General features: G+C 51.4%; 7 protein-coding genes across 7 annotated transcripts; 4 read left to right on the forward strand and 3 right to left on the reverse strand.

Annotated features, from left to right (window-relative positions):
• Positions 1 to 160: 160 nt before the first annotated feature.
• N7518_000016 (transcriptional regulator family TF) lies at positions 161 to 4,575 on the reverse strand (the record flags this gene model as incomplete). The annotated part of the gene is made up of 7 exons (XM_057180944.1): positions 161 to 1,339; positions 1,391 to 2,102; positions 2,330 to 2,614; positions 2,858 to 3,228; positions 3,284 to 3,606; positions 3,662 to 4,295; positions 4,357 to 4,575. 7 exons carry the CDS (start codon positions 4,573 to 4,575, stop codon positions 161 to 163), a joined length of 3,723 nt encoding a protein of 1,240 aa, XP_057046294.1.
• A 777-nt stretch (positions 4,576 to 5,352) lies between these two features.
• On the forward strand, positions 5,353 to 7,650 carry N7518_000017 (cation diffusion facilitator family transporter; the record flags this gene model as incomplete). Its single annotated transcript, XM_057180945.1, has 3 exons — positions 5,353 to 5,390; positions 6,367 to 7,193; positions 7,250 to 7,650. 3 exons carry the CDS (start codon positions 5,353 to 5,355, stop codon positions 7,648 to 7,650), a joined length of 1,266 nt encoding a protein of 421 aa, XP_057046295.1.
• A 362-nt stretch (positions 7,651 to 8,012) lies between these two features.
• Positions 8,013 to 13,964, reverse strand: N7518_000018 (MYB DNA-binding domain protein; the record flags this gene model as incomplete). Its single annotated transcript, XM_057180946.1, has 1 exon — positions 8,013 to 13,964. The coding sequence occupies one exon, from the start codon at positions 13,962 to 13,964 to the stop codon at positions 8,013 to 8,015; it is 5,952 nt and encodes a 1,983-aa protein (XP_057046296.1).
• A 1,020-nt stretch (positions 13,965 to 14,984) lies between these two features.
• N7518_000019 (deoxyhypusine synthase) lies at positions 14,985 to 16,210 on the forward strand (the record flags this gene model as incomplete). Its single annotated transcript, XM_057180947.1, has 3 exons — positions 14,985 to 15,203; positions 15,271 to 16,071; positions 16,133 to 16,210. 3 exons carry the CDS (start codon positions 14,985 to 14,987, stop codon positions 16,208 to 16,210), a joined length of 1,098 nt encoding a protein of 365 aa, XP_057046297.1.
• Positions 16,211 to 17,101: 891 nt separating this feature from the next.
• N7518_000020 (putative MATH and UCH domain protein) lies at positions 17,102 to 20,851 on the forward strand (the record flags this gene model as incomplete). The annotated part of the gene is made up of 4 exons (XM_057180948.1): positions 17,102 to 17,315; positions 17,377 to 19,455; positions 19,511 to 20,225; positions 20,275 to 20,851. The coding sequence occupies 4 exons, from the start codon at positions 17,102 to 17,104 to the stop codon at positions 20,849 to 20,851; spliced, it is 3,585 nt and encodes a 1,194-aa protein (XP_057046298.1).
• Positions 20,852 to 21,212: 361 nt separating this feature from the next.
• On the reverse strand, positions 21,213 to 23,417 carry N7518_000021 (rRNA (cytosine-C5-)-methyltransferase NOP2; the record flags this gene model as incomplete). The annotated part of the gene is made up of 1 exon (XM_057180949.1): positions 21,213 to 23,417. The coding sequence occupies one exon, from the start codon at positions 23,415 to 23,417 to the stop codon at positions 21,213 to 21,215; it is 2,205 nt and encodes a 734-aa protein (XP_057046299.1).
• A 297-nt stretch (positions 23,418 to 23,714) lies between these two features.
• N7518_000022 (uncharacterized protein) lies at positions 23,715 to 24,483 on the forward strand (the record flags this gene model as incomplete). Its single annotated transcript, XM_057180950.1, has 2 exons — positions 23,715 to 23,825; positions 23,902 to 24,483. 2 exons carry the CDS (start codon positions 23,715 to 23,717, stop codon positions 24,481 to 24,483), a joined length of 693 nt encoding a protein of 230 aa, XP_057046300.1.
• Positions 24,484 to 24,650: the final 167 nt, after the last annotated feature.

Below are 24,650 nucleotides of genomic sequence, written 5' to 3' on the forward strand. Positions count from 1 at the left end.
TACACATATTATCATGAAATCAGAAACAGAACAGAGTTCTTAATGTAACCACAAATCCGAAGACAGTGTTGGATATTGTCAGTCTTAACCTCCCCCACCCTTTTCTTTTTTTTTCAAATTCGCATGTCTAAGACTTCACATCGACACATGTTGTACATAATCAGAAGAAATCTCTCATCACACTTGACAATTCTTCGCCGTAATCAAACACAAACCCCCCGTCGGACATTTGCTGGTAAGGTCCTCCATTTGGCATAGGGCCCGTCCCCATGCCCATGATTTGGTCCTCCAGATTCCCCACGGCTTCAAACCACTCCATCAACTCCTGTGTCATCTGTTCCCCGTCTTGCGGTGTCTGACTCTGGCTACTGGCAGAAGGGGGTAATGCGGGGGAACCGTGGACATTTGAATGGTCACTTTCGACTCCCGCTTCGATATTCAGGCGCTTTTTCTGAAGCCCCAGACCCAATTGAGGACCAAGCTTACGGAGGCTTCGAATAGACCTCCATAGTCGGCGAGAGATATAAGACTGGGCTGAAACTCCTTTGACCAGCTCCAATGCCCAGTAAAACTCCTCCTTACATGATCCACTGAATTGCGTTGGAGCCTGGGCTACTGCCAGGAATAACGCTGCAAGTGCTGAGACGAGGAACCAATTAAAAGCCACCTGCTGTAAATGGTAGATGTCCGATGTATCGTTCAAGCGGGTAATGAAGCGAATTGTATCTTTGGCGATTTTCACCACGGTTTCTGATTCGCCTGGATACCGCATAACATGCGCTGAAGTATGAAGGACGGGACGGTGAATGAGCATGCGTAGCTGATTAGCACGAAGATAAAGGAGAGCACGCAGTCTGCGCAGGCTCCGTGAGCCTTCGGTAGCAGTCTCAGACTCCGCAGAACTCGGATGTTCGAGCCGCAACGAGTCTGGAATGGCATGCACCCAACGCAACACCTGCCAATCCAAATAGTTCATCTCTTCCTTTTTGATTTCGTTCGTGTTGTTGAATGCTGATATAAACTTCCATACCTTCGCTGCGATCCGGCTGTACCGGATCATCACGCGCAGATAGGGCGTTTTCTCGGCCGGCTCTGGTAGCCAAGGGTCAATATCTGTATCTTCCAGAGCAAATGGCATTCCAGTCCCGAAGCTCCAACGCATATCCAAAATATATACAGACCAGAAGAGTCGCAAAACGCGATCCTTCCCAACAGCCATGATTGCCGGTTGATTTAGAGTTTCCCGCCGATGAAGACCTTTTTCGAGACACATGCGCTCAACAATACCAACAGTGCGCCACGCCAAAATTTCCTCATCTATTTGAAAATAGAACATTGACTATTGTTGCAATTAGCATGTCGCATTCATGATTGATTGGGTATGACGAACCACGAGAGTCAGAAATATGATGTTCTTGATTTCGGGCGGACCCCAGACACAATTGTCCTGAACTTCTCGTACACTGTCAAAAAGAGCAATAGCCTGTTCACTCCGACCACTGGCTTCAGCGGTCAACGCACACGCAAAAACTACACGTAGGATATGGACGTCTTCGCGAAACAGTCCATTCCGTCCATCGGGCTGGGCGGTCGGTCCAAGTGCGCGGTCCCTCGGCCCGTAGAGAAGATTAACCTGGTCCAAAAGCTCCGAAAGCTCCAGGACCGGGTACATGATGCCCATTTCCTCCTCATAGACTTGGCAAAGGCGAAGTGCCTCGGCTTTGGGAAGAACACAAAGTGGATCGAGGGCCTGTTGTGTTTCAAGTTCCTTATTTGGTGCCGATGGCGACGCCAGCGGCGAAGGTTCTTGAGTCATATCGCCCTCGTCGCCAGCCTCGGCACGTTCCACAATCCCGCGCTGCTGCAGGCTAGATTTCGCAAGGTCAAAACTAAAGGCCGATGTCGTCGGGCCTTGAAATGATGTCTCTCTAGCTGTTGACAGGCGTCTAAGTGGACGCTGAGTATGGAGCTGCCCATAGGTGCCGGTAGCGGAAATACCCCCAGGAGAATGTTCGCTGCCGGCTATTGACCGAATACTGGCAGACAACTGGGAGATCTGGTCCTGCGTGGCCCTCATTTGATCGAAAAGCAGCTTGAAGTTGCTTTGAAAGCATAATTAGTGGTGTTTCAAACGCCCCGAGCTGGGGTGGGCATTACTCTTGTTCGGCGGGACTGTCTCGAGGGTTCTCAACGTAAATACACTCAATATGCTGGCGTCCGCAACGCTGGCAGGGTGACTGGCCATTGCACTTGATTTTGCGACGTTTACATCCATTACTTCACGATCTCGTTAGGACTCCAGCTCGAATGAGAACCCTTCCAAACTGACCAGGCTTTGGCGATGTATTTGCGGCGTTTCCGCGGGCGATCATCGTTCGTATCATCGACCGAATGTGGGTTATCCCAGCTCTCGGGGGCAGGGTAAACATGCGGGGTATTCATCATCCAAGGCGATGCAATTGAAGACAATTTAAAGCGATCAGATGTCAACTCAATGGAATAGGGTGAAGAGGAAGAAAAGTGCGGAGAGAAAATGCGGGGAGATTCTGCCGGGGAAACCGCCACAAACCTTGGAACCCCGGGGGAATTATCAAATGAGACAGACTGGTATAGACTGGGAAAATGTGCCATTTAGGAATTGGGGCTCAGAATTACCAGATAACTAATCTACATTCAGGTTCCTAAAGGCCTGCAGAGAGGCCAAAGTTGATTCTATAGGTCCAACACGGGTCTATATCTATACTTCCTTGTCTTTCATTTCACATACTGTAGATACATAAATGGCCTCCGAAAAATAGAGGAAACCACATTGAACAGAATTCTTTTTAAAAAGGAAACCAACATATGGTCCTCTTACAGATCCTTGGTGCGTTCATCGCTCTCGGCGATCCACTGCTCAAGCTTCTTAGGGTCGCGTGCACTAAATCCGACCTTGAATGGCTTTGGCTCGGTTGTCAAGGCTGTCGCAATCGAATTACACTCAATTGCATTAAGGATTGGTCGATCGGCTGCATCTTTTGCCGTGTGCATGTGGAAAGCAGTGATGAGGCGGATAAAAGCAGTAAACAGTTCGCGATTAGCGAGATGTGAGCCTGCACACATCCGTGAACCAGCTCCATATGCGTAGTGTGGAGTACCTGCGCCCTCGTTGACCTCCAAATAACGCTCCGGGATGAATTTATCGGCATCCTTGAAGTGATCTTCGTCGTAATCGGCAGCCCAAGCATTCTAAAGGCTCTGTTAGCAAGTTGCCCGAATAGGACAGAGGCAAGGGGCGGCTTACCATGAAGAAAGTCGTGCCAGCAGGGATTGTGGCTCCATTCCACTGGATATCCTTGGTGCTCTCGCGTGGCAGACAAATAGGAATGACTGTCCAGAATCGCAAGATCTCCTTGACCAGTGCAGTTACATAGGGGACCTTCTCCTCTACCAAGCATTTCTCCCAAGCATCCCCATCCGGGTAGACCTCCATGATCGCATCATAGGCCTTCTTCTGAATTCTTTGACCGTCTTCAGATGCCAGGTAGGCAATTCCCATAATCAAATTACCCGGAACAGTGTCAAGACCAGCCGACACCATAGTCAGGCAGATCGATTTCACCTCGGCTAGACAAAATATGAGTACTCAGTTCAACAAACACGGGGTTTTTTTATAACTTACCATCATTCAGCTTAGCTTCGGGGTCCTTCAAGATATTACCAGTGATGCAAGGCTTGTCGGTACCCTTGGCGATCCGATCCTTGAGGATATCGAGTAAGTAGGTCAGATATTTATCGCGGCGACCCCGGAAGTCTGCGGCCTCTTTGTTCATCTTGGGGAAGATTCGCAACAGGGGAATGTAATCCTGCCAGTTATTTGAAGTGCTGCGGAAGTTAGACACGCCACGCTCCACGTTCACAATTTCGTGCAGCAGCGTATCATCCACATTCCCCTCAATGCGGAAGCCATAGTTCAAAGTCAAACTGGTGTTGAGGGCAAATCGCTGGAAGTATGCAGTGGGATTCACATCACGTTTGCCATTCTGGCTGTCCCGGTAAAGTTCTTTGATGCTGGAATTGGATTCGAGATCGATGATAGGCATGTAGGATTGCACGGCCGGTCGGTTCAGCGCAGTGGCGGCTGCCTTACGGCGTTTCTTGCAGGAATCATCCCACGGCGATGTTCCGATGGTGAACCCCTGTGAGCTGGAGACAACGCTGTGGAAAGTGTGGAAAGTCGGGCGGGAGATCAGAGCGGACGAGTCCTTAATCCACAATTGACGGACGGATTCAAAGCTGTTGGCGAACACGATGCGCTAATTGGACATTAGATTGCAAACTCCCTCGTCACCTCCGATGTGAAAGCGAAGCACTTACCTTGTTTCCCATGCGCACTTGGAAAACCGGTCCAAACTTCTTTGCCCATTTCCCCGTGACTGTTGCATGCTGATCTCCTAGTTGCAGGAGGTTTCCGAAGATGGGTACGCCAGGGATCTCCGGGAGGCCTTTGATCTTAGGGATATCGGTGCGGTTAAAATAGCGAATGATGAAATACACCACCGTGATAACGGCGACTGCAAGTGTTTGGATCGCCATGATAGAGGAAGTTTGACAAGAAATTGCAGATTTTCATGACCAGTGGGAGACGCATGCATCTCTTATAGCCCCCCTCCATCTCAGGGTTCTTCTTTGGCTCGGCTACGGCATATTTCCGAGTTTCGAGAACTCGGGGAAACAAGAGCTGGGGTAACATGGCCGTTCATTAGCCAGTCATAAGCCACCGGATCAGTAAAAGCCGTTTCTTATAGGTCAACCAACAACGCATCAGTCCGGGGAGGATGTCTCCACTGCGCGGCATAGACGGAATACTCATTCCGCACTCGCCTCGATGATTTCCCCGCGGAACAACGAGACTTCCAATTTCCGCTAATGATGGGAACCCCATTCTTTGTATTGATCTTTATATATTCTCTTATGCTCTCTCTTCTCTATGGCTATTTTGTGGCTCAACTGTTAGGCTTTTTGCAAGATTTGCTGACTCGTGCTAATAGACGCCTGCCGGTGCTTAGGGCTGGTCCCATGTCATACCCCATTGAACGATTGATCGTCTCCTCTCCTACAATCTCATGCTCCGCGATTCCTCGACGTCGCTTCCAATTGCGCTCTGTATTCGTGACATGCCCGTCACGCCACATGTGGCCATAAAAGGCCTTCGCCTCCTTCTTTGTGCGCACCCGTAGAATATCGTACGTGCTGGCACTTGTTAAAGCCGCATCTCGATCATGACTCGTGTGGCCTTCCACTACCCGCACATTGACTCCGAAAGAGCGGAAATGCGCCCCCCACATCCCATTCTCGGCTTGAGTCACAAAGATGGTCACTCGGCTAGGCGAGATAGGGTATGCCAAGAGGTATGCGAGTGCATCTGCATCCACACCACTTGGGATGGGACCAATAACAAAGAGGTGATTGCAGTTGACCGCGTGGTTGATTTGGGATAAGTAGTGAGTGTGAAAGTAGGATTTGTCAGGTCCAGTGTCGATCGGACCTGAGATGAAGGCAATATGGTTGATACTGTTAGGTTCCATGAAATATCCATGGAATACTGAAGCTATTCCGAACCTTATAGAACAAAGAGGATGAGAAGATGAGAAGATGAGAAGAAGAGAAGAAGAACGTATGGCCTCGACGTCCCGAAGCATTCAGCCACTATTCCACTTTAGGCAAGTCCAACTTGAGCCTTAGTACGGAGTATATGCGACCAACATACATTGTATACAGATATACATCGTGCATCGTGTCATATTTTCTACCATTGAATACAACCGATGCAATTATACTATGCTGATGTTTATATTTGACCTCGACACCTAATCACCAAGGCAGAAGTCATGTGACCACAACTAACCAACTAGTTACGCGTCCTACCTTGCACAAAAAAAGAGCTCCTACTAGCTTCACTTCTTCACCGTGGTGGACCAATTGATGTCTTCCCAAACATTTCTTCCGATTTTCTCCCCTCCATCATCGCCTTCGCCCGTTCTACGTCCCCGACGTCCAAGCCTAGAACCGGAGCGTGAAATTCTTTCCACCAGAGGCCAACACATATTGAACCTTTTCCCTTCTCGTACATCGAGCCTTGCCTTGAACGATCTCGATGACGATACACCTGAAAGGCGACTTATTCTCAGACGCGGATCGTTGTTGATTGGACACAGTAATCCTCGATATGAGTGGTACTATCTCTCTCCTTCCTGATGCAATTACGGTCCTAACCGGCGCCGCAGGAAACGCTACTACAAATCACCCGAGTCATTAAAGAATCTTCCAAAGGAAATGTCGGTTTGCCCCTCACATCAGTAAACTAGGCACTGACTCCCGGAATAGTCGGAAATACCATGAACGAAACAATGGACTGATCTCCCAATATCTCTATATTGACCGACTACTGGATTCTTCGCTACCCCATAACCTGATCGAGGACTACAATGGATGCAATCACCATTCTTCGGGAAACAGAATTCTTCAGCCGTCTGCGCTAGAGGATAACCAGGCCGAGGCACCAGAACCCAATCCCAAGATCGGAAGGGTCAAACGCACCCCGCATAATCTTTATCGGATTCCCGATGAGACGACACCCTTGGTTCATTCTTCCGACGCAGAAGACAGCCCATTGGAGCCATTCCCTGACCTCGAATCGCATGGCGGAATGTCCCTAGATGACGAGGAGCGCGTCATCAACCTGGCCATTCGCCTCAATTTTGCCGCCAACGTTGCTCTCCTAGCCTCAAAGATCGCTATCATGGCAATGACTAACTCCTTGTCTATGCTCGCAGGTCTAGTGGATGGAGTTTTGGACTTTCTTAGCACAGTGATTGTCTGGGTGACCACCATTATGATCCGCCGACAGGATCGCAACCGGTATCCCATCAGCCGACGCCGGTTAGAGCCTGTCAGTGTGTTGATCTTCTCGGTGATCATGGTGACTTCCTTTTTCCAAGTAGCGCTGTCTTCTATCAAACAATTGATTGGGGACGACCGCACGGTTGTTAAGCTATCCATCCCATCAATCGCGCTGATGGGCGGTACAGTTTTGGTTAAGCTCCTCTGCTGGATCTGGTGCCGATTGATTCCTAGCCCAAGCGTCCAGGTCCTGGCCCAGGATGCCATGACTGACGTTGTCTTTAACACGTTCAGCATCATCTTCCCACTGGGTAAGTCTTATTCCTGTTCCCTACATAGAGTACCAACTAACAGCCACCGATCGTAGTTGGTACTGCTGCAAATCTCTGGTACTTAGATCCCTTGGGTGGTCTATTCCTCTCCTTCTACATCATGTGGAACTGGGGTCAGACCGCTGCGGAATACATTCAGCGCTTGACGGGTGCGGCTGCCTCTCCCGACGATCATAGCGTTTTGCTGTATATGACCATGCGGTTCTCCCGGGTGATTCATAAAATTCAGGACTTGAAAGCCTACTACGCGAGTGATAAGCTGAACGTTGAAGTTGACCTTGTTGTGGATGAAAAGATCAGCTTGCGGGATAGTCATGACGTTGGTGAGAGTTTGCAGTATATCATCGAGAGTGTGCCTACTGTCGACCGTGCCTTTGTGCATTTGGACTATGATGAATGGAACCTGCCCAGCCATATGAACCAGATGGACCGGTAACACATGTCTTGACGAGGGCATAGTTTTCACTCTAATGTAGATATTAAGTTAGTCCTACAAGGTTGTACAAATTCATTACATCAAGGTTTGACACATAAAATCATTCATCTAGTTATACATATAAACCATAATCAAATGAATATCCTCGCTGGCAAAGATGCCAGGACGCTAAACAAGAGAAAGAGACACAAACACAACAAATTAATGTACAACCGAACCCGTCACGGTCTTGCACTCCACATGAAGTTCATTCAAATCAATCGAATAAAGGACCCTAGCGAGGAGGTTGAGAAGGCGGCGGTAGTGCGCCTTGAGCCGACCCATGGCTGTAGACACGGTGATGTGTTGGGGTGGATACAGGGTCACCAAGCGATCCTGGAGGTCGTTGGTGGAGTGGCGGTATCGATCCAGGCGCAGATGACTGAGGGGGGGGCATAGCTGCCCATAGTGCCCCCGCTCATCGAGGAATGTAGAGCCGATGGAGGGGTGTATGAGCGACCGAGGCTCGCCAGCGATGCCATTGACCGGCCAGCCTGGGACTGGGGAGGAGGGGTGTTGTGCCCGTACTGCGAAGAAGCACCTGGTAAGTTGACAGGTGTTGAGCGGTGGGATTGCGGCTGATGCGATCCACTGACCATTGTTTGCACATGTTGTTGATAACTGTGTGGCTGTACTGGATTTGGCGTTGCTGACTGCCGCGGATGCATACCATACAGGCTAGCCGAAGACTGCGCTGGCGTTGGTGGATCTTGTCGCGAGCCATACACCATACCGGAACGCGGGCCAGGTGACCCTTGTCGATAGGAACCCGGTTGCGAGGCCATATCTCGGGGGCCAGAGGCCATGGGTGGTTGAGCAGAGGAGCCTTGGGAGAAAACGTTGGGATAAGCCGATCGTTGAGAGGCATTTATTGGCGGCGGAGTCGGCGCTGGGGATGGCGCGGAAAGATTCGTCAAGGAGGATTGGCCTGGATTTGCCGCGTAAGATGAATACGAACCCTGACGGCCGCTTTGCTGCTGCTGTGGTGGCAGTGATGGAGCTTGAGGCTGTGGCGGAGTCTGTTGCGCCCGTGGATCAAACCGTGCCATCCAGTCATTATTTGATGTGCCCGAGCCACCATGAGGGGGACCATAGCCAGAGTACTCTGAGTAGCCGCGAGATGACGGCTGATATTGGCTTTGCTGGGCGTAACCAGAAGGCTTTTGCGACATGCCTGACATAATAGTGTCTTCATGGCGAGGGGGTCCGCTAGCCTGGTATATGGGCCTTGGGTTTATGCCTGAGGTTGCGCCAGGGACAGATGGAGCCTGCTCACTGGCAAATCGTTTGCGCGGCTGGGGCTCTTCGGGCTCATCGTTGAGAATGCTCATGATGTTAGACCGCTTTGCAGGCACCTGACGAGTTGCGTCGGGAGCGGGAGTCGCACTCGGGCGAGGGACATCCTTCACTGGCGACAACCCAGGACGAGGCGACTGTGGTAGACCCATGGGCTGACCTGCAAGCGAGTAGTAAGGTCTTTGGGCAAAAGGATCGCGGTGAACAGACGAGATATCGAGTTCGGGTCTAAGCTGCAGGGATGGCGAGCCGGGGGTTTGTGTTAAGCTGGCGTGACGTGAGTGGGTTGATGAAAGGTGAGAAGTTGGCTGCTGCGCGGGCATATAGCCCTGTGTGGACAAGGGTTCCATTCTTGCCATATCCGTCGGCATGGAGTCAGGATGGCGCGAGGAAATCGCTAGTTCTTGCGCACGAGACGCGCCATGGGGCAATCCCGAAGAGTCTCGTCTATCCTCTGTGAAATATCCAAGGCGTGGGCCCTGAACGCGGTGAGATGGACCTCCTTGCGCGCGAATTGCCCGAGTCGACTCTTCAATTAGAGTTGCGGTAGACGGCACAGGTGAAGCAGCGGAAGCTTGTGCCAGTGGCTGGTAGCGACCGACATTCCGGTCCTTGTCGGACAGAGGTCGTCCATGCAGCGACATGGGTTGCGGTGAGAGGCCAACAGGCTTGCCTTTAGGGAATCGTATTTCATCGACCTCGGCCATAGGATCCCCATGAGGGGCAAGTGGACGAGGGATAATAGAAGACGGAGTTGCCTCGTATCGTCGCTTTGGCGCAACACTTGGGACAGGAAGCGGCCCTGTGGCCTCACCGCGAGCCTTCTTCTCCTCGGCGTCCGTTAGAATCAACTCAAAGTCTTTCTGGCCCGAGTCCAGGCGGCGTTGATAGAAATTTTTCACCTGCGTCATGCACATTAGCCGGCTAGTCGACAAACACAAACATAAGACATTAGGGGAAAGAAGAAAAACAAAAATTGGGACTCGGTACCCAATACATACCATCACCGTTGTCTTGGTCTTCATCCAACCCGAAATACCCTCGAAATCACGACCAAAATGTCCCAGCAACGCTGGGAAATCGCGCTGCTCCGGTACAGACCAGTAACTCGTTGGTTGCAAGGATCCATATCCCGTCTCAAGCTGTTTAGTTCCCAGAAACGGTTCAACTTCAGTAGACTCGAAGACATAAACTCCTTCCTTCGCTCGCCCGCGTCCCACCCTGCCTCGAGGAATTGGCGGTATGGATTCTTTTTCGGAACGCTCTCGTTCGCGGGCTTCATATCCTTCCAATATGTGATCCGAGGCCAAATCCATTTCGCTTCCAGGATGAAGTGGTGCTGGCGGTACAATCGGGGGCAGATTGCCCTGTGGCATTACCACATGGGCCTTCGGATCTGGTTGAGTAGTGGTCTTCACGCGCCGTGCACCGCGAGTACCTCCGCCCCGTCCGCCACGCCGAGTCGAAGGTCTATCCACTGGTTCGCCGTCCTTGCCAAGCTGGCCCCGACGGCCAATCGGCGTGCTCTCTACCTCGGTGGAATCGCCAAAGGTGGGCGCGGCCGCACGTCGTGGACGACCGGTGTCTGTGACAGCGGGTGGCTCCTCCTCACCAACATGATCAGGTTTCACCACCCCCATGTCTGCGGTGAGGGCATTTGACTTCGGTCGTGGACCCTTTCGAGTCCCCTTGCTCCGCTTATTCCAGCGTTTGCTGAGCTTGGCCTTGTACTTAATCTCTTCCTTGGTGAGATAATAGTGTACAATACACTGCTGGAAATTTCGACCGGGCAAAGATTCGGCAATCTTGCCCCACTGTTTTGGATGAGCCATGAAGGCGTCCGTAAAGATTATATGCTCCTCCGGGGTGAAATCATTAGGAGGCGGCACGAAACCGAAAACATCCAGAGCCATATTACACTCAATGTTGTTGTTCACATCTTTGTAGATGCGGGCCTTTACCTCCCGCGGTTCGAGCATATTCGGAATGATCGCTTCACGGCCCAGATCGGGCCGAGCAGTGGCCATCTTGATTCGTCGACGTTCAAGCTCTTCTTGGGCGGAGATTTCGGAGGCCTTCAAAGCATTGAGAAAATCAAGCTCGCTATTTCCTTTGTAACGACGGCCTTCACGGCCTTCCGGCATGGGCGCCGGGGTAGTTGGAACCGTGGATATTGGGGAGAAGGCTGGACCAGGAGTCACGGACTTCTTCTCCTTCATACGATCGAGCTCCCAAATAGCCATTCGCCAGAGCTTGTAGTGAGACACATACTCGTCCCTGAGGAGTGCATTTTTTCTGAAAGTTCTCGCTTGCACCTTCGAAAGTTCTGTGCTGAACGTGTCTCTGAGACGATTTTGGATCGCAATGTTCTCATGGTATACATCCATATCTGAAATAGGTATTGGAGGGCCTGAGTGCAAGAATGGAAGACTCTCGATAGTAACCTCATCAGGTGGCACCATGGGGGGGATGATAGTTTCAGTAATTGGCTCTGGTTCGCGCTCGGGTAGTGTGGAGGGAAAAGAGACCACTCGCTCAGTGGTTGAATGGTCGGCTGGCTCTTCATCCTCTACTGAAGGCACAGGATCCACTGGTTGTTCTAATACTCGTTCGGTGGGTGGTTCGGCGAGTGGTTCGGGGGGATTTTCAACTGTCTTTTCGTTGGCTACCATGCCAAGTAGCTGGATTTTTAACAAAAGAGCCACAATGGCCGAATCTTCCAAAGGTGATGGAGGCAATTCTGCTCGCAGTGACTCCATATCCTTTTCAAATATCCGCTTCCTGTCATCAAGATATTCCTGGGTGAAAACAATGTTCTCCCCATCTTCCTCATCACTTGAACCTTCAAAGTCTGGGATCAAGGCGGGTTTATCAGTGCCGCTCTTCTCAGAAGGTTCATTTGCATCACTTGTTTGAATGTCAACAGCCGATAAACTACGCCGGGGTGGGAGGTTCAATGACGGGGAAACAGGCGAGGGTTCTCTCGCAGGTTCATGGGGAAGAATCTCGCCACTCTCGGGGTCGTCTATCTCAGGTGCTAATAGAGGCCGTGTGGCTTCACTGGCAGGGGAAACACCTTCGCTCTCTTCAACAGGCTCTTGCTTCGGCAGTGCATTAGGAATAGAGGGTATTCGGCCGTAGCCCGGTCGCACCCACTGTTTGCTGCCTTTACGGCCACGCGGGGAGGGAGCCTTCCATTGAAATGCTCGAGGGCCGGTTGGAATGCCAGACGATTGCATTCGAGGGGACATAGAGGGTTCACGGGATAATGCGCGTGGGGCAGGCGGTGGAATTCGTGCAAAAGTGGGGGAAGAGGTAAGTGAGTTCGACCTTCCGGCCCCAAATCCTTCGTTAGGCCCTACCCCCGGATCTGGCCGAGTCATGGCAGCTGGAGCGGTGGGTGGTGATACATCAGGGAAATTGATAGACGGTTTAGAGAGGCGAGGGGGCACAACTTGGTGCTTGCCAGTCTCACGGGGTCCTTCAGGGCGGCTGCGAGGTTCAAGAGGCTGTATGCTCTCGATCCTTTCTGCCTTGGGCCCTGTAGGGGGTTGGGCCGGTTGTCTTTGCGGTACTTCATAGCGGTCTCTCTCTGTGGGCAAAGTAGAATTGGGTGCCGTGCGTTGGTCTGAAAAAACTTTATTTGAGGAAGCATTCGTGATTGGGGAAGTCACCGAGCCAAAGGCCGGCACCTGGGGGGCGGCTGGGGGTGGTGAGTTCCGAATGATTGGTCCAGGGTTTTTCATACCGTCAGAGCGAACAGCATCCGATCGAGGAGCATCCGGCCGAGGATGAGGGCGAACAGCATCAGGTCGAACAACATCAGGGCGAATAACATCAGGGCGAACAGCATCTAGTCGAGTACCACTAGTGCGAACAGCGATAGGGTCATTTCCCTCAGAATCTCGCGTAGGTTCCAGAGCCGTAGTGCTGAGAATGGTCGAAGGTTTCCGGCTATGATCCACTTGTGGATGCTCGGGCAGACGATCTGCTAGGGCTGGTCCAGGTCCAGGGCCGGGTGCTGTAGGAGGATGTGAGGATGTAGTTGAGCCGCTGGCTGCGCGACTATCTGCACGACTTGGGGGACGGTCCCGTTTCCAAAAGTCCACTGGGCGATCACGGTCCTCGCGATCAGGTCGTCGGTTGTCCCAATCTTCGCGACGGTCAAAGCGATCTCGACGGTCCAAATCGCGATCTAATTCTCGATCTCGCTCTCTCGGACGTGGAAGGTCTCGGTCCCGATCTCGGTCCATTACCCGATCGCGGTCTAATGCACGATCCCGTTCCATGTCTCGATCTCTATCGCGATCCACCATCCGATCACGTCCACGCCATGGTTCACGGGATCGACTACGGCGACGGAAAAGATCACGATCATCAAGGAAGGGTGGACGACCACGACCTCGGCCTCCTTCCCAATCGCCGCGACCACGCCCTCGCATGCCTCCCCGGTGCATATGGCCAATATTAGGAGGGGGACCTTCTGGGCCCCCCGAAGATGCAGATATGATACTGTCCCTGGAGTTGCGTCGTATCCGAACCAGATCAAAATCGCGGCCCGGGGGTTCCCTTATGTCTCGAAAGTCGCGCGTCGGTGATCTTGAGCGGCCTCGGCCAAAGCCAATCCGATTGTCCCGGGGATCGAAATCGCGGTCACGGCGAACCCAGTCCCGGTCCATATCTCGGCGAAACGGCGGGCCATCGCGGTTATCTCGAAAGTCGCGATCTCGGTCGCGGTCTCGTGGGTCACGGTCACGGTCACGAAAGTCACCACGGCCATAACCCCTACCACGACCACCAAAATGGCCACCACGAGGGGAATCAACAAGAGCCCGAGGACCACGGGGTGGATCTCTACCAAATGGTGCAGGCCCGTCGTCAGGACCACGAGGACCAGCCGGCGGGCGACGGTCTCCAAATCGCTGCGGAGAACGGTCACGGGGATTGAACCCGGACGATGGGGGAAATCGGGAGGACATTATCGCGTCATGCTATCATGAAGCTATAGACTGGTTAGCGCTCCAGCGCGTTCAATGTACAGTGCAAATCAGCCCAAGGCGGTAGGAATGCGGAATCCATCACATACCCAAAGATGGAGAACGGACACTCGGGAGGGTCTGCACGTGACGATGAATGCACGGACCATATGAAGAATTGAAGCGCACGGATACCCGATCGGGTAAGGCGTTGTCTTTTTTCAAGTTGGGAGGGAAAGATCCAATGTCACGTACTGTTCCTTTTCCTTTCACGATTGCTAGATTGGAGTCTTGAGAATTGAGCAAATGAAGCGTCCAACTTGACAGATTGACAGATTCGTCGAGCGAAGGGATTTAACGTTGAAACAGGAAACACTAGCACGTTACAAGATCGGCGAAATCATGCGAGCTCCTTGCGCCGGATGTTATGCAATCAAAGAGTAATGTATACTCTGTGGAGTATGTGGGAGGATTAAAGGAAGGCAGGTCGAGGAAGAATATGTTTGGAATATGTTTGGAATATGAGTTCGTGAGACTTCAAGGGGCTCGGCACTAACCCGGTTAGATGCTAGTGTGGTGGGGATGTGCCTCCTAAACTCTATTTGCATTGAATGTTGCGTCTAAGAGCACAACATACATGTATGAATGTAGCAGTATAGTGTCGAAAGAGATAAGATTTGTAGAAATGAGACACTTGGAAGAGTATGAAGCCAATATTATAGGAGATTCTTTATTCATTCTAACCTATCTCCAGGGTTGAAGTCTCCAATTCTAGAATGGTACTAATTATGGATACATGCCTGAGGAATCGAGGCCCCAAGGCATCCAGGCATCCAGGCCTAGACTGATGCAAGTTCCCCGCCGGAAAAAAAAGATCACCTGCCCCTCTCCTTCTACTCCGAACTGATCTTCCTTTTTTGTTTTGACTCCTCATCTTGATAACCCACTTTGAGCGGATTTAACGCCTTTCACGTCAATTTCTCTTTTCTTTTCTTTCCCGTTCCTTCCAATCCCATCGCAAATATGAGCGTCCAGCAGCCTTCAATAGTTCCCTCTTCGGTGACCGACTCCGTCCTCAAGAGCTCGCAACCGGTCCCAGAGGGATCTCACATAGTGAGCGGGGTAGATTTTGATAAGTTCCAAGGAAGGGATATCACTGTCGCAGAAATGGTGGACAGCCTGGCCCATACCGGTTTCCAGGGCAGTGCGGTGGCCGAGGCGGCTCAAATCATCAATGAAATGGTATGAACTTAATTGCAATCTTTGAATCTTTTAAATCATTAGAGTAGTCTGATGGTCCCTTTCTCAGCGCGCCTTCCGTGATCCCGAAACGGGAAACAAAACCACCATCTTCCTCGGCTATACATCGAACTTGATTTCGTCCGGTCTTCGAGACACCCTACGTTATTTAGTGAAGCATAACCATGTCTCTGCCATTGTGACCACTGCGGGGGGTGTGGAGGAGGATTTGATCAAATGCTTGGCCCCCACATATCTTGGATCGTTCTCGACTCCCGGTGCTGGCCTTCGTGCCAAGGGCCTCAACCGCATTGGCAACCTCCTCGTGCCCAACAATAACTACTGTGCTTTCGAGGACTGGGTGGTACCTATTTTGGACAAGATGTTGGAGGAACAGGAGGCTGCAAAGATCAAGGCTCGGGAGACTGGAGACGAGGAAGACGAGCTTCACTGGACGCCAAGCCGCATTACCGAACGACTGGGTCGTGAGATCGACCACGAGGATTCAGTTCTGTACTGGGCGGCCCGGAATGGAATTCCCGTGTTCTGTCCGGCCCTGACGGATGGATCTCTGGGTGATATGCTTTACTTTCACACCTTCAAGTCTTCCCCACAACGACTCCGGGTGGATATTGTAGACGATGTGCGCCGTATCAACACCATGGCTGTTCGAGCGACACGCGCCGGCATGATCATCTTGGGCGGTGGGTTGGTCAAGCACCACATCGCCAATGCATGCCTGATGCGCAACGGGGCCGAGCACGCAGTGTATGTAAATACCGCGCAGGAGTTCGATGGCAGCGATGCAGGTGCGCGGCCGGATGAAGCGGTGAGCTGGGGCAAGATCAAGACGGATGCCAGGTCTGTCAAGGTGGGTTGATCTATTTGTTCTATCTCTTTTGGTGCCAAGCTGACTTCCATATTATCTGTAGGTCTATGCTGAGGCCACGGCGGTATTCCCTATGATTGTAGCTGCTTCATTTGCCCGTGCTGAATCGACACAAAATTGATTTTACTTTTACCCCTCGTCGAGTCTCAGTACGACAAGACTTATTGCCAAGCAATGCGGGAACCCGCGGTCTAGAAATGGTTCTTTTTCCAAGAGCCAATCAATCAGTTGTCACTCACCGTCGAAAAGTGGTCCGTTTTGTGTCAATCGAGGGTCTTTTGATCACGCGATCGTTTCAATTGGTACGGTTGGCCCCCGCTCATTGTACAAGTACAGGTACGTTGATCGGCCCAACATGACTTATATGCCTGATGTGCCTGAAAAGTGAATAGTTTTCCGAGGTGGCGTGGCTCAGATAACCCAGGGATTGCAAGGCCCAGTGGCGAAAGGGAAATTTGATAAGCCAAGTCGCCACCGAATCTTCCAAAACTCGGCATATAAGGATATTCTCCCCTGAGTGGGGATCGGATTGGCACACCGCTAGGCTTAGGTACGCTGTATAATAGACAAGTTGTCTAAGGTTGAAGTTAGACTATATCTACTCGGTAGGTGTATATATCAGCTGATATCAACGGGCATCTATGCACCCTATCTACATGTAAATCTTCATCCGTGAGCCTAGGCAATCCAGTCTTATACAAAAAGACTCCACTCGGCAACTTCCCCCGGACTCGTGTTTTTTTTTTTCGTTTCTTTTTCTTATCTTCTTTCTTTTTCCTTTTCTTCCTTCCACTTTTTTTCTTTCTCTTCTTCTTCCCCCCTATTCTAGAATTTGTTCATTCGTTTTCGCTCGTTCCTCTCCCTTCTATCCACCCGTGGACATCTCCGCAACCTTCTTCTTATCCGATAAGCCCTTATCAATCGTTATACAGGAGTATACCTGCGCTCTTATATATTCATTGAAACACGTCGGAAGCTATTGGAACTATTGGGTATTTCCTCATTGAAGGCCATGGACCCCTTACCCAGAGTGGTGAGAACGCCGAATACAGACTCAAACCGATCCCCCGGGTCATCACGTTCAGCTCCTCAGCCCGCGCCAATCCTGCCCTCGCAAGAGCTGGAGCATGCATATTGGGCAGAGTATGAGGAGGACACAACGGTCCCAGACGAGGACGAGATGAAAGAGATCGAAGGCGGTGATTCGGATTACAGTGCCAGTGATCGTAGGTGTCAACCTTAGAAGCAAGATCACGAAGCATCCAGTATTTGCTAACCCCTTGACAGACAAATATTGGGAAACCAACTTTTTTCGTGATTTGGGAGATCCAGAATACATTCCCACCGAAAAGGCCCGTCTCACATGGACCCTCAAGGGTGTTCGAGGCACCCCGGAAGACCCCAATCGTGACAAAGTAATTCGCTCTCCACCAGCATTCGTTGGGGGTTATTGGTGGCGAATCAAGTTCTATCCTCGGGGGAACAATGTCAATGCATTGAGTGTATATCTCGAATGCTCTACCACCATGCCCGCCGCAGAGGGCAAGCTTCCTGAGATGGAATTTACGGTCCGTCAAGGAGCAGCCGATTCCTCACTAGATGATAGTACACCCGAGATTCAATTAAAGACTTCAGCCACGGACGATGCGGCAGCGTGGTTGGAAAACTACAAGTCTCAATATCCTGCGGCCAGGAACACTCCCCCATCTGATCATGGAACCTCGGACCCTTGGCGTGTCCCCGCACAGGTCGGTGTCATTGTATACAACCCACAAGAGCCACGCACTGGGTGGATGCAGTCTTCTTGTCATCAATTCAACACCCACAACTTGGATTGGGGTTGGACATATTTCCACGGCCCATGGGACCAAATTCATTCACGCCGGCGAGGTCAACATCGTGCCCTCCTGAACGACGATACTCTCTCATTTGACGCGTATATTCGTGTAATAAACGACCCCACCAAGTCCCTCTGGTGGCATCCAAGTGATTCCGAGCCAACTTGGGATAGCATGGCCTTGACCGGTTACCGCCCTCTGGGTGACTCAATCATCAATCATAGCCCAGAGGTAGCCGGGCTTGCTTCGTGGTTGCACATTGCTCCATTTTGCAAGATCATTCAAAATATTGACGTACTTGAACATCTTACCAATGCTGATGCTAGACCGAAGCCTCTATGCGAGGCCCTTCAAAGGCTGATGTGGCAGCTTCGCCGCCAGACACACCCTCGGAGCTATGTCGATACGGACGGCGTGACTAGCACTTTGCGCAATCTGCACGAATTTTCGAGCGATGTGTCCGAATTTTGGGAGCGCCTGCGTCGCAACTTGGAGCTAGAGCTGAAGGGAACGGAGGCCAGCAAACAACTCGCTCATATCTTCGACAGTCCGGTTGTACATGCTCCATCTTCTGATGGCGAAGTCACTGTAAACATGCTGCCGACTGGTTTCAACTCGCGTCTTTACATGCCAATTGATCAAGCCAAGTCTACTTCCGAAGCCGTTAGGGGATACTTGAGTGCTAAGCCCGGTCGTTGGTCGCTTCCATCATTTCTTCATGTTGAGTTTGGCCGCCATAGTCTAGACAAGACCAAACGTTGGCAGCTGCGGTATGACAAAGTGGAGTTAGACGAGGAGCTGGACCTGGCTCCGTGGGTGATTGATGGCCAGTGTAGCAAGTATGTCATTTATGGCTATGTTGTTCATCGTGGCCGCCGGACCTCAGGCAAGTTCTTTAGCATCCTTCGCCCAGCCGGTCCGGGTACCACATGGCTGGCTTTTGACGATGGCAGTGACAACCGCGTGGAGTGCCTGACTCAGAAAACAGCCATGGGTCCACACCTTGGTCTTGATCCTTCCCAGGCTGTGATTTACAAGAAGGGCCCTGACGTACCTGTCGTCGCAATGTACATTCGCAGCGATATGGTATCGGAGCTTTTGCCTGGTCCCCAAGGGCCTTGGGAAGTTTCTGAGACCTTGAAACAATACTATGAAACGGGAGTGTACCACACTGGTGACAAGTCTGCGGATGATGTTCAAGTTGAGGTTTATGCGCTTCCCCAATATGACCAGCTGACCAGCTTGTTTGATTCCTACGATCTCATGGCACAGACCAAAGCGGCAAACAGTGTCATGTACATGACTTTGCCACGCTCATCACGCTTGGTAGAACTACGAAAAAGAATTGCTATATGGAAGTCCTCAGGCTCTGAACCCATTGGTCCCGAGCGGGTTCGTTTCTGGCAGATTGGTAACTCCTTTGCTCAATCTGGATCCTCGCTAGCATTTGATCGCACTACGGATTTGAATGCTCCTCTAGATTCTTCATTGAGCACCATACGATTTTGGATGGAAATCATCTCGGAGGGTACGTTATTGCATTCACCTTTATTTTTAACCATCACCCCGCTAATTTCCAACAGAGGACGCTCAATTCTTCGCCATCCCAGACCCCCCTGCGGTTATCTCTTCGGGGGATAAGCCGAATGACCGAGTCATCGAGAATTCGATACACGAAGCTTCTGAAAATTTGTCACCTGTGGCCGAAGGAGATGCCGTGGCTAGCTCATCTGGGAATACTCCCCATGAGGGTTCTGCTGCGTCAGGTACCGTGAACTCTATCATCGATGATGGATCACTGCCTCCATTAGCCACACTGTCTCTAGAGAACGACTCCTTTGCCACTGAAAGAGCAGAACAAGAAGTGGTCCTAGCTGCTGTCGCTGCCCATGATCAACAAGCCACGGCTGCTGTTACGGTAACTCCGTTAACAGATGCCACAAGCTCCGCTACTATTTCACCTCCCGAAGTTCAGTCTTCTGCACCAGAAGTGGCAGCTCTAACACAGACCCGATCTGAGGTCAAGTTACCCGTTGGCCATACATACTACTTCATTCAAATATTCGACGCCGACAATCAAGTGCTTCGTACCGTGGGGTCATTCTTCTCCAGGCTTGATGCCAACGTCAAAGCATCCATCCGACGCCACTTACAACGCCCTATTCGCCAAGACTTCCTCGTGTGGAAACGATTCGATGGTGCTGCCGTCACCACGGTGTCACCTGCCGACAGCTTCGATGATGTAGTAGCTCCGCACGGGGTATGTTTCATCGTCGGGGATAAGTTAAATAAGGAGAAGTAAGTACACATATATCTGGTTAGCTCTTTGGTCCTAACACAAACAAAGGCGTACTCAACTAGCTTCATCGGGATTGTTCACCAGTCCTGACCGTCTTGTTCAGTACCTGTGGGCCCATTCTCGCGGTCATCCAATCCAAGGTTTCACCGGCACTAAGACTATCGAAGCCACCTTCGCAAATGACTACTATAGTGGTCATTTCCTCAAAGGTTATCACCATGGTAGAGGCAAGCACATCTCCAACACAGGCATGATATACGAAGGCGACTTCGTTCTCGGCCGACGCCACGGCCAAGGCAAGCTAACTTACCCCACCGGCGATTCGTACGATGGTGATTGGGTCGAAGATGTATGCCATGGGCAAGGTACTTACGTTGAGAAGACGACAGGCAACAAGTATGTCGGCGGCTTCAAGGATGGCAAACGCCACGGCAAGGGCATCAGCTACTGGGAAGTGGCCGACGAAGAGTTGGATTTGTGCCAAATCTGTTACACCGAGGAAATGGATGCAGTCTTCGCCGAGTGTGGACACCTTTGTTCCTGTGTGGCTTGTGCGAACCTCGTGAGCCTATGTCCGATGTGCCGCAAAGAGGTCAAGAAGGTGATCAAGATTTATCGGGCATAGAATGGTACGGGCTATTCTTAAATTGTCGAGCACTTGGATCCATTGATTTTAGCGAACGGTAATTTGGCCGGGGAGTGATGCGATTGGTTTTATACTCTCATTTTGGTTATATAGACAAGAACAGTTATTAAACCTAGGACTTGGGATAAATTGAATATCTTTGATTTAGTACAATCTTACATCAAATTTCTTTGTACTCTTTGTCCTAATTTTTTTAATTTTTTTGAAACACTTTGATCTTGATTGAACAAAAGGTATATCCAATGCGCCGGGTCCCGGACCTAATACATGATGCTTTTGACTTGCCTGAAGAACGAAAAACGAAGATTATACACAAAGAGACGAATGATCAAGTCATTGATCATTTGCTGGCCTTCTTGCCCGACTTCTTATCCTTCTTCTCGACCTTGCCCTTGGCTGCGGTCTTCTTCTCTTCCTTAGCCTTGGTGACGGGTTTCTTATCTTCTTTAACCACGGTCTTCTTCTCACCCTTCGGCTCATTGGTAGTCTTCTTCGAGACAATGGCCTTGGTCTCTTCTTCCTGGATGGGTGCCACCGTTTCGGTTGTCTTCTCCGACACCTCTGGCTTGCTCCTCTTGGGCTTGTTCAGAATACCCTTAGGATTGAGACCCTTGCGACGCAGACGGTTGCGCTCAGCGCGAGCAATGCGCTCGACGTCCTCGGGATCCTCGAAGGAGCTGAAGGCACCACCCTCGAAATCAGCGGCGTGTCCGTTCTCATCAACGATCGGGGTCCGGTCAATGGACTCGTCGTCCGTGGAGGCATTCGAGGAAGTACTACGGGTCTTCTTGGGGCCCTTAGAACGGGGTTCGGTGTCGTCCGACTTAGCCACGGGAGTCACGGCAGTCTTCTTGAGCTTGCAGACATAGAAACCGTCAACATTCTCGCGGTGAGGGAAGTAACGACGGGTGAGTGCCATCTTAGGATCGAAAGTCTTGCCCATGTAACTCAGGAATCCAGGGCTACCGAAGCCACCGAGACCGGTGTCCACGATCTTGACATTAGGACGCTTGCGAAGAACGTACTGCACAACGGCCTCGTTCTCTTCGACCGTCACACTGCAAGTAGAGTAGACAATGTATCCACCGGTCTTGGAAGCGTGGTCGACGGAATCAATTGCAGCCAAAAGAAGCTGGCGCTGCATGTGGGGAATGGCGAGGAAATCACGCTCGTTCTTGGACGTCTTGACACTAGGATCCTTTGAGATAACGCCGGTACCTGTGCAGGGAGCATCGAGCAAAACACGATCGAAGCCACCCATGGCCTTGGGGAAAGCAGTGCGGGCATCCATGTTCGTCACAATGGTGTTCTTGCAGCCAAGACGGTGAATGTTACCAATCAAACCCTTAGCACGGGGCTTGCTGGCATCATTTGCGACGATGCAGCCAGTGTTGCGCATCAGGGCGGACATGTAGGTTGTCTTACCACCGGGGGCAGAGGCCATATCGAGGACACGCTCATTAGGCTGGGGGGCGAGAGCCATGACGGGAAGGAAAGAAGAGGCAGCCTGGAGAATATAGTGACCGGCCAGGTACTCGGGGGTAGCACCCAGGGGGACCGGAGACTCGAAAACCTGCAAGCCAACCTTGGACCATTTGCCAACGGGCTCGAGGACAACACCACGATTGATGAGGGCCTGGGCGAGGGATCGGCGATTGGTGCGCAGAGTGTTGGTACGGATAACCACAGGGCGAGGAGTCTCGTTAGCCTCGAAGAAGGCAAAGGCCTCCCTGGGAGTGAACAGGTTGAACAGCTTCTCTGCCAGGAATCGAGTGTAGCCGTAGTATGTGCAGATATCGTCGAGTAGGAGATCTATATAATCGGTACGCGACCTACCGGGCAAGCCGAGGGTCTTCAGATCACCCAGGATTCGGATGGTGTCTGTGATGCGCTGGCGAAGCAGCTGCAGATCGGGGGCGAGTCCCTGCTGGGTTTGGTCGGCGAACACATCGGGTGCAGCGATGTTAGTCTGCAGGGCGGCTTCCTGCATTTCCTGCTCAGCAGCTTCCTCCTCCTCTTGTTGTTCAGCATCCAACTTCCGCGACAGACCCTCGATGTTTGCAGCGGTCAATCTCTCTTCAGCATCGGAGTCCTCGTCGTCGGAGAACATGGCGCCACGGGTGTGGCCTTCCTCGTCAGAGTCGACAACTGAGTTATCATCCTCTAGACCCGACAGTCCTTCAGCCTGATCGTCGCTATCAATTGAGCCGTCACTGATCTCATCGAGATCACCGAACTCATCATCATCCATATCCTCATCATCATCATCATCAGACATAGGCACCGGCACAGCCTTCTTCGTGACCGACGGCTGCTTCTTCTGTTCCTTTGAGTCAACCTTGGGAGAAGCACCATTGACCTTCTTCTTCTTCGAGGCTTCCTTCTTCGAGACGGTCTCATCGGCATTAGATCTGCGACGCTTCGCTGGTGCAGGCTTCGGAGGCGCTTCAGCCGAACCAGCCTTGCGTTTTTTGAGCATTGTGACTTTTGACTCGTCGAGCGGGCCCGGAGGGCCCTGCTTCTTCATACGGCGACCGACACCCATTGTGAAAAAGAGGTGTGTATGGGGACGTTAATAGTGTTTGCTTTCTGGGGAGCTTGTAATTTCTTTCGGTCTTTTTTTTTTCTTCGGGCGGTGACTGCCAGCAGTACAGAAGTAATGAAAGGCGGTGTGCTTATTTACAGCTATGCCTTATAATCCAGGTGTCTATTGTCCCACCGGCATCAAGTGAAACCCCCAGGTCCAGACCTCCACTACTCCGGACTCCAACAGCTATCAGCTCGGATTTGCTTTCTCTCTCTCTCTTTTTCTGCCTTGAGAATCTTTACCAAATTTCTCACCATGTCGGAGCTGACCTTTACCAAATCATTTCTGTCCACGCTGGACTCGCGACCTATCAAGCTTCGCGCTGATTATGTCTTCGATCCAGAGCAAATTGGACTACGAGTGCCCGTGAGTCTTGATGCGAACATTCCCTAGCTTGACTCATTGAGGAAGATCATTCTAATATGCTCTGTGAAAACGATAGTACACTCTCCCCCGCCTTTCAGCCCCGCATCCTCCAATGCCCAAAAAGGTGAGGTCAATACAGGCACCAGGCTCATCCAAATCAATCACTGTCCGCGTCAAGTCTGCCCGCAACCCTGCTCTGGAATTCCTGATCTCCAACGCCCCTCTCTCGACCACCTCGGTCCAGGACATCCGGGATGCTGTGCAGGTGCGCGTCACCGATGCTCAGGGAGGCCAAGTTCCGCTAGACAAGATCAAAATCTTATACAAACGCAAGCCAGTGACCGGTACCGGGAAGACATTGGCCGAGGTATTGGCAGATGAACCTGCGATTATGGCGGGAGGCAAAGAGGTCGAGATCGGGGTGATGATCATCGGTGGCGCGCAGGTGGTTGAATCTGCTATGGCTCAACCAGAGATTACAGAGAAGCGGGATGAATCACCGCCCAAGGCTGCTATAGGTCCGAGTGGTGAGGAGGTGTTGCATACAGAGGCTTTCTGGGATGACCTGCAAGGCTATCTCGAGCAGCGATTGAAGGACGAGGAAGAAGCAAAACGGTTGAGATTGGTGTTCAAGGAGGCGTGGAGCTCAACCAAATAGATTATATCTTCACGGCAGCGCAGCGAAATAATGTCAATATCGAATGATACCTGTATTTGTTCCAGTCGTTTCACATGTCTTGTGTCAATGATAGTCTACAGAGTAACCAGGCTGAGTTTGCTCGATGAATGGTATGGATTCAAATGCTATACACACAACATGAGCTA

Source organism: Penicillium psychrosexuale (genome assembly GCF_028828465.1).
Source record: "Penicillium psychrosexuale strain IBT 29551 chromosome Unknown utg000001l, whole genome shotgun sequence".
Lineage (NCBI taxonomy): Eukaryota > Fungi > Ascomycota > Eurotiomycetes > Eurotiales > Aspergillaceae > Penicillium > Penicillium psychrosexuale.